Below are 17,876 nucleotides of genomic sequence, written 5' to 3' on the forward strand. Positions count from 1 at the left end.
ACCAGTGTTTTCTGTTTGTGACTAGTGTTTTGTGTATTGGACAACTGTTTTGTGTGTGTTTGTGACCAATGTTTTGTGTTTGTCATCATTGTTTTGTGCATGGGGCAACTGTTTTTGTGTGTTGTATTTGTGTATCACCACCAAAGTGTAGCATTCGACTCTCATGTCTTGTTGAGGTTAGAGTTTGTGACGTTCCGCCACTCATGCTCTTTACATCCCCCAGATCTGAGATCTTCGGCTCCGCCCGCCGTCATCGCCCATATATGGCTGCTGTTCGCCGCCCTGGCGATGACCCTCCTGGGAGGTCAGAGGTGACCTCTCCCCCACACAGGCCCTCCAACCCTGTCGCCTCGGGGGCGAACCGTCCCACCCCGACGTCTGTGAGCTGGTCCCCTCGGCATCACATCACCAAAGAACCATGCATCCCGGACCCTGCGACCGGACAAGGAGGGAAGATCTTAAAAAAAACTCAACTAAAAACGTATCGAGAGAAAAGCCGAAAAAAAACTAGTTCCCGAACACACAAGAAGTAATAAGGGAGAGTTGTGATGCTTTTTTTTTCTCGTTTTTCTAAAAAAAAAAGACTACTTTTTTAAATGGAGGGCGCAGGACTCTGGAACTCCTTCGCAAAGCACAGAGACAGGGGGAGGGGGGTACGTTGGATCCCACCCTGGACTTTGGTGCACACGGATGAAAAGAGGGAGCTTGCAAACAGAACCCTTTGTAAAGCACAAGAACCATCTCACCGCTGGACCGAGAAAAAAGACATGAACTTGTTTCAAAGGTCCAAGGGGATTTTTGTTGTATTTTCCGCAGAGGAGGAGGAGGAGGAGGAGCAGGAGGAGGAGGTTAAACACCTGAATCCCCTGCTTTGTATTCACATGGATTCAGACCTTCCTCTCTGTATGCGCCCACCATCATCGACTTCAGCATCAGGCGCCAGACAGCGACGTTAGGCTTTTACACCCCCCCCCCCCCCAATCCCTACACCCCACCCTGCGGCCTCACCTCACACCTCCCTACCGTTTTCTCTTCTTCTTCTACGTCTGCTCGGTGCTGTACTGACGGCGAGTGGGGACACTCCCTCGACGCCTAGCCCCGCCTTGCTAAGCCCCCCTCCGACCCACCTGTTATGGCTAACGACTTCACATCTTTTAACACTGTGCTCTGAGTCCCCCCCGGCCCACCCACGGTATCACCAGGGGGGGAGAGAGGAATAAAGGAACGCATATCTACACACACAGGTGTGTGTGTGTGTGTGTGATTGTGTGTGTGTGTGTGTGTGTGTGTGTGTGTGTGTGTGTGTGTGTGTGTGTGTGTGTGTGTGTGTGTGTGTGTGTGGTGTGTGTGTGTGTGTGTGTGTGTGTGTGTGTGTGTGTGTGACCTCTGACTCTGTTTGTAGCCTCTTGGCACAAGGGGAAGGGAACGGCAGCAGGGGACCCAGAGACACGTCGGACACAAGTGGAACTGGGAGGACAGAGGAGAAGGGAGGGAGGGAGGGAGGGGAGAGGGAGGGGGAGGGAGGAGAGAGAGAGGAGAGAGAGACAGAGAGGAGAGAGAGAGAGAGGAGAGAGAGAGAGAGAGAGAGAGAGAGAGAGAGAGAGAGAGAGAGAGAGAGAGAGAGAGAGAGAGAGAGAGAGAGAGAGAGAGAGAGAGGGACGCATGGGAGACCTTCGAGGCGAGAGGCGGCGAGCGAAGAGGGCCGCCAGAAGAGTCCGCCCCGTCCCCGTCCTCCAACGGCGCAAACCCCCCCGGAAGCCACTTCACTTTCTGCCATGAAACAAAAAGTGCCTTCAGACGATACACTGAACCGTGAGTCTGGGTGTTGACGACCATGGAACACGTCTCTGTTGGTGTTGACCCCCCCTCCCCCCAGCCCCCAACTTTGCCCCCATCACAACCACCACCACCCCTGCCACTGATGGACGATTTTCTACATGTCCCTTTTTGCACCCACGGGTGCTGATGGGAAGGGAGGATGGGATGGGTGTCAACGGAATCAGCCGCTTCTCGTCAGAGCTCCTCGTGTGTGCGTGCGTGTGTGTGTGTGTGTGTGTGTGTGTGTGTGTGTGTGTGTGTGTGTGTGTGTGTGTGTGTGTGTGTGTGTGTGTGTGTGTGTGTGTGTGTGTGTCTGTGTTTTTGCACACCCATGTGTGTGTGAGTTTATGTTTGTGTATGTGTGTGTGTGTGTGTGTGTGTGTGTGTGTGTGTTTGTGTGTATTCTGACACACGTGTGTGAATGTGTGTGTGTGTGTGTGTGTGTTTGCATGTGTGTGTACTTCTGCACACCCATGTTGGTGGGTTTGTGGCTGTGTATGTGTTTGTTTGTGTGTGTGTGTGTGTTTGTGTTTGCATGTGTGTTCACCTCTGCACACACATGTTGGTGTGTGTGTGTGCGTAGAGCGTGCTTGTCGATCACAAGAATTGGATAGCAAAACAAACTTTGGGGGTGGGGGAGTAGAATAGTGTAAAGAACATCCATCGTGGTTGTTAACGAGCGAGGGAGTACGACTGACTGAGTGTGTGAGAGAGAGAGTGAGTGAACAAGAGAGACAACTGGAACCTTCTGGATCTTAAGGAGGGTTTAGGACCATACAGGTGGCTCAGATCGAACACCTCGTTCTCCTCCTCTCTATAACTCTCCTCCGCGTTGGGCGGCCATTTTGTGTGGACAAAAGGAAACAGACAAACAGAACAATGGTGGACAAAGCGTTGGCGGGAAACCACCGGACTCTCCCTCTCCGCTGAGTTGGATTACGCTTGGTCTTCTCGCGCCGCGGTTTGGGTGGGGGGTTTAACAAGTTACGAGCATTAAAAAGATAACAATGATCACAATAATAGTCAAGATATTTTATTACTCTGGCGAGAATGTTTCTCCGCTTTTACAAAAACTGTGAAGATTAAGTGCGGAAGAGCTACCTGAGACCGAAACCTTCACCAGCGGAGGGTTTTTTAAAAATGTATTGTAAAAAAAAAAAGCAACAAAAAAAATACACGAAAAAAGAGCAAATGGAAAATTCCGTACATTGTTGGTTATGAAAAATGTGTCTTGTTTCTTAATTTTTCTGTTAAAAAAATGACTTTTAACTTCTTTTCTATCCTCGTTGTCTCCCTTGCATTGCTGAAGTCAAATCGGATGGGCACATATGACGTTAAAAAAATACCCATTTGGTAATTGTATAACTTGTAAATGTAAAAAGAAAAAAAAAGGCTCTAGTATAAAAAGGTTTATGATAAATGTTTCATGTTGGAATACAGGAAGCACAACATATAGTATAAGGTCTTGACATATATAATGCAGTATATATGCAAATATATGTGATCTGCTCAGACAAAGCCAGGCTTATTGACATTTCCCCCGCGGTTCCCACGACTGATATTTGGCCGGTTTGTTGGTTTTGTTCGATAAGTATGTCAATATTCATGCCGCGAAAACACAAGAGAATCCAAAAAACAATCCCGTTTTCATTTCCTTTCTCGTTTTTTTCCCCCAAAACGAACTTAATTCACTTCTTCAGGAAACATGGGGAGACCTTAGATTAAAAAAGTTTTTTTCCCGTCGTCGGGGGATTTCAAGCGAATGTAGCCTTTCGGAGCATGAGGCTCCGCCCCTTGGTCCGAGCGTGTCTGATACATGAAGACTGTGTACAATAGGTGTGACATGAGTAGGATACGTGTAAAGAAGACCACAATAACAAGCAGAACAGAGCAGACTGATAGGCATTCAGGGCATCCATATATATATAGATATAGATATATAATTGCTATATAATTTGTCTGTCTTTATATCCTACCCCCCCCCCCCCCTCCCCAATGTCCAGGTCATATGAATGTAAAAATGGGATTTAAAAAGTGGAGCATATCACTTTTATTTTAGGCTTGTAGCGAAAACAGCGGACTTCCGTAGACACATTCGGTGTGTTGAGGAGGGTCGACGCGTTCATGCTCTGAGCCATGATTCAGACTTTGGGCACAGACCAAAACACTGTACCCGAAAACCAATATATGGACACATTGGCCTCCCACGGATAAAACACAAGTCGCTGCGTCCCTTGGATGTTGGTCGACTACGGTGTGAGTGTTGTACGAGTGTGTGTGCCTAAGTGCCCACCCTTAACGATATATTTTCTTGGATTTGCTCAATGCATTTGCTGTTCATCCTATGAAAAAGGGCTTTGACACCTTGTGCCATTTCTCGCACGGCTTTAGCTTCCCGAACTTAACCATTCAGTTGTGCTATCGGCGTCCGCGGCTAGCTCTCTTCACACCACCACTCCTCAAGTGGGTAGCATACTTCCCGGCCGAGATATTGCTCGGCGAGGTCACGTGAAAAAAATAAGTTGATTGCGGAGAAAATGGAAGAACGCAAACTTTATCGGGCACTTCTTACACCTCCAAGATTTTGTATGTCACTTACCAGAATCTCCACAGGCGCATAGAGCAATGCAAACATTGGGTTTGATCGGTCAGAAATACAAGAAAGGCTTGATGTATTTTGCTTCATTTCCACATTCAAGATTCTGATTTCCTGTCTCGACAGAGTTTGTCCGCCCAGGACTTCTTTGCTCTTGGCCTTCCAGAGTTTTTTTTAACTTATTTTGAAATAAGCCGCCTGCTTTATTGGCTTCATTATAAGTTTGGCTTTATTGAGAAAGATGGCGCTAGTCGATACTAGCGAAAAATAGCAGCGAGTCGGGGCCGGAAATCGTAGACCAGAAATGCCAACGCCAACTTAACAATTCAGGAAGCATCCAAGTGATACAAAAATACACCCTCCCAAACATGTCCGCCCCCAAGTAGAGACGTCTAACGGTGTTAAATACACTGTGATACTTTGGGACAAAGTAACATTACAGTTTGGCAGAGCAGCAGCCTTTGCAGGGCTGCGGCCACGTACTAATAGCAGTGAAGTGGTTGACACATCCTTATTTGTATCTGTCAGAAGGGGGGGAGGGAGAGAAATAGCCTTCGGCAATCTTTTTCATGCCACAGCTGTTTCATTTGACAACCGTACAATAGAAAAACTGTTCTCCGATGCTACATTTCCATGTTCTCCTCTGTGTTCTCTGACCAGACATAGTGACAAAGCCCAGAAAAACAAGATGTGTGCATAAAGACGTATTATTAGTTTGCTTTTGATTTTTTCTCTGTTTCGTTAGTCTTTGCACAGTGGTTGAGAGTTGTCCCAACTTCTTCCATAGTCGGGCGAAGTTGGGAGGCAGTGCCAAGAACCGCCTTTTCCGCTTTTGAAGGCAGAAAAAAGGACAATTGACGCTGAGGATGAAAAGAGTCCCAATTTTTTTTTCTGAAAGCGGCAACAAGGACATTGTTTATCTTGTTCTGTGCCAAAACCCTGTAATGATGACCTGTCACTCTTCTCTGTTTTGTGCTCTATATTTATACACCACCAGGCTTCTTTTTCACTGTATTTCTTTCAAAATTGATCACACATTTTGTTTGTGCCATACCTGCAACTAATGATAAAATAAAGAAAATGAATATTTTATGTTACGTGTCCGACACAGCTTGCCTTCCGTAGTCCATAGCATTGAAGTAGAATATATTCACTTATAACACGGCTCTTATTAATGCCGTGGAACGTTACGTACACTTGCATGGTGACGCGCCGTGCAACCTCCGCCGGCAAAATATTTTTTGATAATTGACCGTTGCTAAGTATATAATGACCTCTGTCAAGGAAAGCAATTTTTTGCCTCTGATTCACGTCTTTTGTACCACTCCGCAAGTAGTCCGGTAAATTATCAACCCCAGCGTATTCGGTTGCTAAGCGACGTCAACGTCTTTGGCGGACTACTTCTCTGCTGATCAACACTACGAATGGTTATTGTAAAATGACCGTGTAATAAGCGAGATAATGTATAGAACGTCGCCGGTTCACCCTGTCTGGCTTATTTTCCCGAATATGACTGGCGTTCTATACATTATCCCTTCCATATATATATATATATACATATATATAATGTATACGCACGTCGAATAGGGAACTGGACGTCAATTTCCTCTATTTTTCACAGCTTGATGGAACTTGCTGCCAATGATGCGATATGGTGCGCGCTTTTCCAAAGGTGAGCCTTATATTTCCCCTGAGTGACTGCTGGCTGTGTCGCACTCAAATGATAGAATAAAACGAGGCGTTACAGTGTTGGGGGGGGTGCCAAGGCGACTGTACTTCCAGGGCATCAATAGAACTCAGAGCTGTAAGGTGAGTGACTGTAGCAGAAAAGGGGCTTTTAAGGGAAAGGCTGGAGAGCAAAAGCGATGGGGTTGCCAAGAAACAAGAGGTTGAGCCTTCTTAGGGGTCGGCAGGAAGTGACATCTCATGAGACCACAGCTTATGAAAATAGCAATCCAACTGTAGCTCTCGCGGCCTGACCTTTTGAAAGGGGAGTCACACATGGTCTGTGTCGGCTTGATGCTTTCCATAGACACCAAGCCCTCCGCCAGGAAGAAGATGAATTTGAAAAGTGTTTTTCAAAGACCTGATGGCGACTTAAAAGGAAATCTATGATGGTCACAATAATATATATATATATATATTTTTTTTTAATATATATAGGCCTATACATATTTTTTGCATCGTTCTTTTTTTATTACATACATATTTATGCGTGTTTAAAAGGTGTTATAAAATTAAAGGTGACGGATTGATTTGGTCGTTTGTGTGTTTAAAGACTGCAAAGGCGAATGCTGTGTTGAACAAAACGTTCCCTATTCTAATAATTCCCGCCATGTTTCATTCGTACGACCCATGAATAAGGGCTCTGCTTCTTTCACTGCACCAAACATTTGGAGAGGCCCGCGGGCCAGAGTGCCTCCACAGGTGGGTCGAGGATCAACCAAACCGTGTGGGGCGCCCCTTGTTTTCAAGGTGTTCATATCACAGGCGTTCAGCATGCCGTCAGACTGCGGGTTCGGGGCTAACAGGTGAACGGCGCCCCAAGGCCCAGACACGGCAACGCCTGGGGGACGATACACCTCTGTCTGCCCGTGGTGTTGTCGCCTCTCTGCCCCTGGGGCCGGTGGAGGGGGAACAGGACGAGAACCACAGCATTTCATTTGTTTTGTCATCTCTCTCTCTCTCTTGTCGTATCGTTATTCTCTCTCTATCTCTCTCGTGATCACTCTCTCTTGCTCACAATCTCTCTCTGTTTCTCTCTCTCTTTTTGTCATCTCGTTCTCTCTCTCTTTTGTCATCTCTCTCTCATCATCTTGTTGTACTCTATCTCTCTCTCGCTCTCATGATCACTCTCTTGCGTGCTCTCTCTCTCTCACAATCTCTCCGTTGTCGTCTCTCTCTCTTTTTTGTCATCTCGTTCTCTCTTTCTTTTGTCATCTCTCTCTCTCACTCTCTCGCGCCCGGGGCTTACCTTGGGCTGCCCAATGTTTTAGAGGATGCTATTCTTCTGTCTCTACGGGTGTCAGTGTGTATAATGCTACCACTGATGTCTTTCCTCATAAGCGGTTGTACGTGTGCGGACCAGTATGTGAACCCTTTTTTTGACCGGGATACGGGTGGATCAATAGATCAAGGGGTAGCTAGATAGCTCCTAGATTGATGCCATTTGGCATCTATCCAGAGGTATTACGCCATGGAGGCAGAGACATGAATATCAATGCATATATATACTGTCTGTATATGTGTATACATGGAAGGATGAAGCAAAGCTGCCCTTGAGAAACGATGAGTCTAACCCACAACCAAGTTCTGTGTGTGTGTGTGTGTGTGTGTGTGTGTGTGTGTGTGTGTGTGTGTGTGTGTGTGTGTGTGTGTGTGTGTGTGTCTTTGTGTCTGTCTTTGTGTCTGTCTTTGTGTCTGTCTGTCTGAGTGTGACTTTTCAGATTTTCTGTTGACAAAGGTATCTGACTTGTTCATTATTTATGAAAATATATTTGTGGGGGGACGGGCGGCGTCTGGCCTGTCGAGGAAGCATGGGCATGTTGGGAGCACAGTGGATCTGCGGCGGGGGGGGGAATGGGTCTGATTGCGGGCACCTGCTCGCAATCAGACCCATCAGGAGTGTGTAATTACGTGCCTGCTTTGTCTTGTAGTAGGAGGAATGGGGAGCAGAGAGACAGGGTCGATCGCCGCCAGAGATCGCCAGGAACTCACCCTGTGACCGCTTGGAGCGGAGTATGCTTTATCTTTAAGGACTGGCGGTTTGTTGGACTGCCGGGCGATCGCCACCAGAGATCGCAAGGAACGCACCCCGGGACTGCTTAGACCGGAGTTATGATTTATGTTTAAGGACTTATATTTTGTTGGACTGCTGGGGATCAAATAAGAATACTTCGTAATGAAAACGACAACCTGGTGTCCAAGCGCTCTGTGAATCCTGTTGCAATATTTCTTTAAATGAAAGCAACATTTTGAGTAGTTTATTAAGCATATTATATAATACTGCTATGCTGAGACTGCTTTGCTTTTGACTACCCGTAGGGGTCTGTCTGCAGGCTTTGCGCATCGTCCAGGAAATTATAAGGCCAGGTGTGTGTTTGTCAGGTCAAAACTAAATGTCATGGGAAAGAGGCAATGGCTGAAAAAAGTATTTTGACTCAATGATTATAATGGTTTATTACTTTCCCAGCATTACTTGGGACAGTTTTGTTCATTTTTGAATTGCAAGATAAATGCAATATTTTGTTTGAAGTTGCAAGTTTTTGAAATGATTGGAAGCGAGTCTGCTTTACCACCGGCCCAAAAAAGAACAGCAGAGAAAATGTGTGTATGTCTGTGTCTCTGTGTGTGTGTCTGTATGTGTGGGTGTGTGTCTATCAATGTGTCCGTCAGTTTGTCGGTCTGTGTGTGTGTGTCTGTCTGTCTGTAAGTGTGTCTGTGTGTGTGTGTGTGTGTGTATGTGCGTGTGCAGGCGTGTGTGTCTGTGCGTGCATGCCACCCGCCCTCCCATTTCTGTTCCCCTGTCCTGAGAATAAGTTACACCCAAAAAAAAATTCTGATTGTTTCTGCTGCTGCTGCTGCTGGTAACCCCTGGTAGCATGTGGCCTTTAAAATCCCAAGCACTTTCAATTACCCCCACACCCAGCCCGGAGCCCCCCCGCCCCCTTTATCGCCTTACTGCCTTCCACTGTTTCAGCCAGACAGGGGTCGCCCCCTGCAGAGCTGCATTAAAATGCGCACCTGGTGTCTCCACTAGTGAACAATGCCATTCTACATTACCTTATGCTCCCCCCCTCTCTCCTCTCTGCTCACCGTGCCGCTCAGCAGCGCTTTGTTTACAGGCCCCGCAGCGGCTTCCTGGATGGATGGGAAAATGTCATGGAATGCTAATAGCCTGCTAGCGTTCCTCTGACAGCGTTCGCACCGTCAGTCAAGCTAAATCTATTCCGCGGCGCCGCCCGTCTGTCAATGTCATACAGGCAAACATTAGACTGCCACGGCTCAGGCCCCGGCGTTGCGCTATTGACATATTATGAATGACAATTTTTTAATCAAATTCCAGCCGTCGATGAACAGTCCCCCGTCCCCGTCCCCCAGCCCTGGATCTCCGTGGCCGTCTTCTGCGAGAGCACAACACAACACGATGGCGGAGATAGGGAACGACTTTAAACACATCAACGGATCTCTTTTCATATCTATTAGAGTTGGAAACACCATCCGTCCGCTGCACTCTGCACTCGCGCAGGAAAGGCTTTTCATTTGAATACACGAGCGCTGTGGATTATTCTCTTTATTTGCCTCAAAGCTTTATTCGTCCGCAGTGTTTACCCAACGTTTTACAGGAAATTAGAACGTTGTCAAACATGGGGGGGGGGGGGGGGGGGATAAACAAGATACAATCAACTACGTCAATCATAACCAAGCCAAAACACACTTTTGAAGAAGCTTAGAGGGAGACGGCAAGGTATCTCTACATTGGGTGTTTGCCTGTCCCAGTGGCGGCTGGCGCTCAAACAGGTTGGTGGGGCACAGTAATAGACAGGGGGTCTGAGGTTCCCCCCCCCCACCCCCATAATTTTTTTTTAATTTAATAGATTTGATTTCCTGTATTCTGGTGCATTTGGGGGGTGGCCACTACCTATTTACCTACTTTTCATTCAGATTCATAGCCTACACTGCATATACAGTCAGACCTACTTCATGGCCATTCCACCAGCCATTGTTATTTGACCCATTGTTGTTATTCTGATATTGAGACAAATCATGATCACTGTCCTATAGCGTCCATTTTTTGTGAGTCTCAATGTCTACTTCAAATGCAGTTAGAAATATGGGACAGTTGCTTCATTTTGTTTATATGCTACAGGCCGAAAGACTCAATTAATATGTAACTTACTTGCTCCTTTTAGGTATAACATTGCTTGGGGAGTCCAATTCCTCCAAAAGGGTGGAAAAGTGCTTACAACTCTCTGCTAGTTAGCGATCTATCTCCCCTCTACATGTAGTTGTGGTGCGCGAGTGCTGCTGAGGGAGGTAGCCTATTTGATTGATTCGCTGAAACTGTCGTTTTTTATCGGTCGTCATGAAAAAAAACATAAGGGGTAACGCTGTTGATATTAAGCAATTAAAACATGGGGGGTAACACTGTCGTTTTTATCAAATGAAACATGAGGGGTGACACTGTCATTTTTCTTTGGTCGTCATGAAAAAAAACATAATGGGTAACACTGTTGTTTTTTATTGGTCGTCATGAAAAAAAACTTAAGGGGTAACACTGTTGTTTTTTATTGGTCGTCATGAAAAAAAACATAAGGGGTAGCACTGTTGTTTTTTATTGGTCGTCATGAAAAAAAACATAAGGGGTAACACTGTAGTTTTTTATTGGTCATCATGAAAAAAAACATAAGGGAAATAATACACACATACATTTTAATGTAATGTATATACTCTTTTTTGATGATTGATTATTGTATAATGTCATCGCCTCAGTGGTGCAGTGGAGTGCACTCTGCCTAACCCACTGGTGACCGCGGCTCAATTTCTGTGGAAACCACAATATCTTTAATTTGAAATATCATGTCTATTGCATTGAGGTCATATATAACCTCAGACATATTTAAATTATAAATCTCAGTGGGAAGTGGAGAGAGCTGTGAGCTAACCCCCTGGAGACCGGGGTTCAAGTCCGGTTGATGAATAGTTGTATCTCTATTTCATGCGAATTATAAAGTCCAGAATAACCATTGTGTTGACTTTATTCGGTGTCTTGATGGTGCATTGATAAGTTAGGAGGTTAACACTCTAAATAGCTCAGGTTTGGATCCCCGCAAAAATGTCGACAGGGGTACCACTGTCGCTTTTTATTGGTCAACATGGAAAAAACATGAGGGGTAACACTCGTTTTTTATCGGCCATCATGAAATAAACATAAGGGGTAACACTGTCGATATTTATCAAATAAAACATAGGGGGTGACACTGTTGTTTTTCTTTGGTCCTCATGAAAAAAAACACAAGGGGTAACACTGTCGTTTTTATCAAATGAAACACGAGGGGTAACACTGTCGTTTTTTATCGGTCGTCATGAAAAAAACATAAGTGGTAACATTGTCGATATTTACCAATTAAACATAGGGGTGATACTGTCGTTTTTCTTTGGTCGTCATGAAAAAAACCATAAGGGGTAACACGGTTGTTTTTTATTGGTCGTCAAGAAAAAAAACATAAGGGGTAACACTGTTGTTTTTTATTGGTCGTCATGAAAAAAAACACAAGGGGTAACACTGTCGTTTTTATCAAATGAAACACGAGGGGAAACACTGTCGTTTTTATCAAATGAAACATAAGGGGTAACACCGTCGTTTTTTATCGGTCGTCATGAAAAAAACATAAGTGGTAACATTGTCGATATTTATCAATTAAACATAGGGGGTAACACTGTCGTTTTTATCAAATGAAACATGAGGGGTGATACTGTCGTTTTTCTTTGGTCGTCATGAAAAAAACCATAAGGGGTAACACTGTTGTTTTTTATTGGTCGTCAAGAAAAAAAACATAAGGGTAACACTGTTGTTTTTTATTGGTCTTCTTGAAAAAAACATAAGGGGTAACACTGTTGTTTTTTATTGGTCTCCATGCAAAAAAACATAAGGGGTAACACTGTTGTTTTTTATTGGTCGTCATGAAAAAAAACATAAGGGGTAACACTGTTGTTTTATATTGGTCTTCATGAAAAAAAACATAAGGGGTAACACTGTTGTTTTTTATTGGTCTCCATGAAAAAAAACATAAGGGGTAACACTGTTGTTTTTTATTGGTCTCCATGAAAAAAAACATAAGGGGTAACACTGTTGTTTTTTATTGGTCGTCATGAAAAAAAACATAAGGGGTAACACTGTTGTTTTTTATTGGTCTTCATGAAAAAAAACATAAGGGGTAACACTGTTGTTTTTTATTGGTCTCCATGAAAAAAAACATAAGGGGTAACACTGTTGTTTTTTAATAGGTCGTCATGAAAAAAAAAACATAAAGGGTAACACTGTTGTCTTTGTCAAATAAAATATAAGGGGTAACACTGTTGTTTTATATTGGTCGTCATGAAAAAAAACATAAGGGGTAACCCTTGTTTTTTATTGGTCGTCATGAAAAAAAACATAGGGGGTGACACTGTTGTTTTTCTTTGGTCCTCATGAAAAAAAACACAAGGGGTAACACTGTCGTTTTTATCAAATGAAACACGAGGGGAAACACTGTTGTTTTTATCAAATGAAACATAAGGGGTAACACTGTCGTTTTTTATCGGTCGTCATGAAAAAAACATAAGTGGTAACATTGTCGATATTTATCAATTGAACATAGCGGGTAACACTGTCGTTTTTATCAAATGTAACATGAGGGGTGATACTGTCGTTTTTCTTTGGTCGTCATGAAAAAAACCATAAGGGGTAACACTGTTGTTTTTTATTGGTCGTCAAGAAAAAAAACATAAGGGGTAACACTGTTGTTTTTCATTGGTCTTCTTGAAAAAAAACATAAGGGGTAACACTGTTGTTTTTTATTGGTCTCCATGAAAAAAAACATAAGGGGTAACACTGTTGTTTTTTATTGGTCGTCATGAAAAAAAACATAAGGGGTAACACTGTTGTTTTTTATTGGTCTTCATGAAAAAAAACATAAGGGGTAACACTGTTGTTTTTTATTGGTCTCCATGAAAAAAAACATAAGGGGTAACACTGTTGTTTTTTATTGGTCGTAATGAAAAAAAACATAAGGGGTAACACTGTTGTTTTTTTATAGGTCGTCATGAAAAAAAAAACATAAAGGGTAACACTGTTGTCTTTGTCAAATAAAATATAAGGGGTAACACTGTTGTTTTATATTGGTCGTCATGAAAAAAAACATAAGGGGTAACCCTTGTTTTTTATTGGTCGTCATGAAAAAAAACATAAAAGGTAACACTGTTGTCTTTGTCAAATAAAATATAAGGGGTAACACTTGTTTTTTATTGGTCGTCATGAAAAAAAACATAAGGGGTAACACAGTTGTTTTTTATTGGTCATCATGAAAAAAAACATAAAGGGTAACACTGTTGTCTTTGTCAAATAAAATATAAGGGGTAACACTGTCGTTTTTTATTGGTCGTCATGAAAAAAAACAAGGGAAATAATAGAAATACACAAATACATTTTAATGTCATGTATATCCTCTTTATTGATGATTGATTATTGTGTTTTGTCTTCGCCTCAGTGGTGCAGTGGGGTTTACTCTGCCTAACCCCCTGGAGACCGGGGTTCAAGTCCAGTTGATGTCATCTGTTGAAAGACCCATATCTCTATTTCATGCGAATTATAAAGTCAAGTATAATCTTTGTGATGATATTATCCGGTGTCTTGATGGTGCATTGTTAAGTTCAGAGGTTAACACTCTAAATAGCTCATGTTCGGATCCCCGCAAAAACGTTGACAGGGGTAGCACTGTTGTCATCTATTGGTCAACATGGAAAAAACATGCGGGGTAACTGTCGTTTATCGGCCGTCATGAAATAAACTGTCGATATTTATCAAATAAAAAATAGGGGGTAAAACTGTTGTTTTTTATTGGTCGCCATGAAAAAAAACATAAGGGGTAACACTGTTTTTTTTTATTGGTCTTCATGAAAAAAAACATGAGGTGTAACACTGTTGTTTTTTATTGGTCTCCATGAAAAAAAACATAAGGGGTAACACTGTTGTTTTTTATTGGTCGTCATGAAAAAAAACATAAGGGGTAACACTGTTGTTTTTTTATAGGTCGTCATGAAAAAAAAAACATAAAGGGTAACACTGTTGTCTTTGTCAAATAAAATATAAGGGGTAACACTGTTGTTTTATATTGGTCGTCATGAAAAAAAACATAAGAGGTAACCCTTGTTTTTTATTGGTCGTCATGAAAAAAAACATAAGGGGTAACACTGTTGTTTTTTATTGGTCGTCATGAAAAAAAACATAAAAGGTAACACTGTTGTCTTTGTCAAATAAAATATAAGGGGTAACACTGTCGTTTTTTATTGGTCGTCATGAAAAAAAAAAAAGGGTAACACTGTTGTCTTTGTCAAATAAAATATAAGGGATAACACTGTCGTTTTTTATTGGTCGTCATGAAAAAAAACATAAGGGAAATAATAGAAATACACAAATACATTTTAATGTCATGTATATCCTCTTTATTGATGATTGATTATTGTGTTTTGTCTTCGCCTCAGTGGTGCAGTGGGGTTTACTCTGCCTAACCCCCTGGAGACCGGGGTTCAAGTCCAGTTGATGTCATCTGTTGAAAGACCCATATCTCTATTTCATGCGAATTATAAAGTCAAGTATAATCTTTGTGATGACATTATCTGGTGTCTTGATGGTGCATTGTTAGGTTCAGAGGTTAACACTCTAAAAAGCTCATGTTCGGATCCCCGCAAAAACGTTGACAGGGGTAGCACTGTTGTCATCTATTGGTCAACATGGAAAAAACATGCGGGGTAACTGCCGTTTATCGGCCGTCATGAAATAAACTGTCGATATTTATCAAATAAAACATAGGGGGTAAAACTGTTGTTTTTTATTGGTCGCCATGAAAAAAAACATAAGGGGTAACACTGTTGTTTTTCATTGGTCGTCCTGAAAAAAAACATAAGGGGTAACACTGTTTTTTTTTATTGGTCTTCATGAAAAAAAACATGAGGTGTAACACTGTTGTTTTTTATTGGTCTCCATGAAAAAAAACATAAGGGGTAACACTGTTGTTTTTTATTGGTCGTCATGAAAAAAAACATAAGGGGTAACACTGTTGTTTTTTATTGGTCGTCATGAAAAAAAACATAAAAGGTAACACTGTTGTCTTTGTCAAATAAAATATAAGGGGTAACACTGTCGTTTTTTATTGGTCGTCATGAAAAAAAAAAAAGGGTAACACTGTTGTCTTTGTCAAATAAAATATAAGGGGTAACACTTGTTTTTTATTGGTCGTCATGAAAAAAAACATAAGGGTAACACTGTTGTCTTTGTCAAATAAAATATAAGGGGTAACACTGTCGTTTTTTATTGGTCGTCATGAAAAAAAAACATAAGGGAAATAATAGAAATACACAAATACATTTTAATGTCATGTATATCCTCTTTATTGATGATTGATTATTGTGTTTTGTCTTCGCCTCAGTGGTGCAGTGGGGTTTACTCTGCCTAACCCCCTGGAGACCGGGGTTCGAGTCCAAGTGATGTCATCTGTTGAAAGACCCATATCTCTATTTCATGCGAATTATAAAGTCAAGTATAATCTTTGTGATGACATTATCCGGTTTCTTGATGGTGCTTATTAAGTTTAGAGGTTAACACTCTGAATAGCTCCTGTTCGAATCCCCGCAAAAAAGTTGACAGGGGTATCACTGTTGTCATCTATTGGTCAACATGGAAAAAACATGCGGGGTAACTGTCGTTTATCGGCCGTCATGAAATAAACTGTCGATATTTATCAAAAAAAACATAAGAGGTAACCCTTGTTTTTTATTGGTCGTCATGAAAAAAAACATAAGGGGTAACACTGTTGTTTTTTATTGGTCGTCATGAAAAAAAACATAAAAGGTAACACTGTCGTTTTTATTGGTCGTCATGAAAAAAAACATAAGGGGTAACATTGTTGTTTTTTATTGGTCGTCATGAAAAAAAAACATAAGGGGTAACACTGTTGTTTTTTATTGGTCGTCATGAAAAAAAACATAAGGGGTAACACTGTCGTTTTTTATTGGTCGTCATGAAAAAAAACATAAGGGGTAACATTGTTGTTTTTTATTGGTCGTCATGAAAAAAAACATAAGGGGTAACACTGTCGTTTTTATTGGTCGTCATGAAAAAAAACATAAGGGGTAACATTGTTGTTTTTTATTGGTCGTCATGAAAAAAAAACATAAGGGGTAACACTGTTGTTTTTTATTGGTCGTCATGAAAAAAAACATAAGGGGTAACACTGTCGTTTTTATTTGTCGTCATTAAAAAAAAACATAAGGGGTAACATTGTTGTTTTTTATTGGTCGTCATGAAAAAAAACATAAGGGGTAACACTGTCGTTTTTTATTGGTCGTCATGAAAAAAACGTAAGGGGTAACACTGTCGTTTTTTATTGGTCGTCATGAAAAAAAACATAAGGGGTAACACTGTTGTTTTTATTGGTCTCCATGAAAAAAAACATAATGGGTAACACTGTTGTTTTTTATTGGTCTCCATGAAAAAAAACATAAGGGGTAACACTGTTGTTTTTTTATAGGTTGTCATGAAAAAAAAAACATAAAGGGTAACACTGTTGTCTTTGTCAAATAAAATATAAGGGGTAACACTGTTGTTTTATATTGGTCGTCATGAAAAAAAACATAAGAGGTAACCCTTGTTTTTTATTGGTCGTCATGAAAAAAAACATAAGGGGTAACACTGTTGTTTTTTATTGGTCGTCATGAAAAAAAACATAAAAGGTAACACTGTTGTCTTTGTCAAATAAAATATAAGGGGTAACACTGTCGTTTTTTATTGGTCGTCATGAAAAAAAAAAAAGGGTAACACTGTTGTCTTTGTCAAATAAAATATAAGGGATAACACTGTCGTTTTTTATTGGTCGTCATGAAAAAAAACATAAGGGAAATAATAGAAATACACAAATACATTTTAATGTCATGTATATCCTCTTTATTGATGATTGATTATTGTGTTTTGTCTTCGCCTCAGTGGTGCAGTGGGGTTTACTCTGCCTAACCCCCTGGAGACCGGGGTTCAAGTCCAGTTGATGTCATCTGTTGAAAGACCCATATCTCTATTTCATGCGAATTATAAAGTCAAGTATAATCTTTGTGATGACATTATCTGGTGTCTTGATGGTGCATTGTTAGGTTCAGAGGTTAACACTCTAAAAAGCTCATGTTCGGATCCCCGCAAAAACGTTGACAGGGGTAGCACTGTTGTCATCTATTGGTCAACATGGAAAAAACATGCGGGGTAACTGTCGTTTATCGGCCGTCATGAAATAAACTGTCGATATTTATCAAATAAAACATAGGGGGTAAAACTGTTGTTTTTTATTGGTCGCCATGAAAAAAAACATAAGGGGTAACACTGTTGTTTTTCATTGGTCGTCCTGAAAAAAAACATAAGGGGTAACACTGTTTTTTTTTATTGGTCTTCATGAAAAAAAACATGAGGTGTAACACTGTTGTTTTTTATTGGTCTCCATGAAAAAAAACATAAGGGGTAACACTGTTGTTTTTTATTGGTCGTCATGAAAAAAAACATAAGGGGTAACACTGTTGTTTTTTTATAGGTCGTCATGAAAAAAAAAACATAAAGGGTAACACTGTTGTCTTTGTCAAATAAAATATAAGGGGTAACACTGTTGTTTTATATTGGTCGTCATGAAAAAAAACATAAGAGGTAACCCTTGTTTTTTATTGGTCG

The 17,876-nt window shown here is 41.4% G+C and overlaps 1 protein-coding gene across 1 annotated transcript in view; it reads left to right on the forward strand.

Annotated features, from left to right (window-relative positions):
• Nucleotides 1-935, forward strand: part of LOC130374897 (MAM domain-containing glycosylphosphatidylinositol anchor protein 2-like) — a 183,221-nt gene extending 182,286 nt beyond the window's left edge. Inside the window, exon 23 of the mRNA XM_056581873.1 lies at nucleotides 224-935. Within this exon, the coding sequence (XP_056437848.1) occupies nucleotides 224-315 (92 nt within the window). The 3' untranslated portion in view covers nucleotides 316-935. The remainder of the gene's footprint in view (nucleotides 1-223) is intronic.
• The last annotated feature ends 16,941 nt before the right edge of the window (nucleotides 936-17,876 follow it).

This window comes from Gadus chalcogrammus, chromosome 21 (genome assembly GCF_026213295.1).
Source record: "Gadus chalcogrammus isolate NIFS_2021 chromosome 21, NIFS_Gcha_1.0, whole genome shotgun sequence".
NCBI lineage: Eukaryota > Metazoa > Chordata > Actinopteri > Gadiformes > Gadidae > Gadus > Gadus chalcogrammus.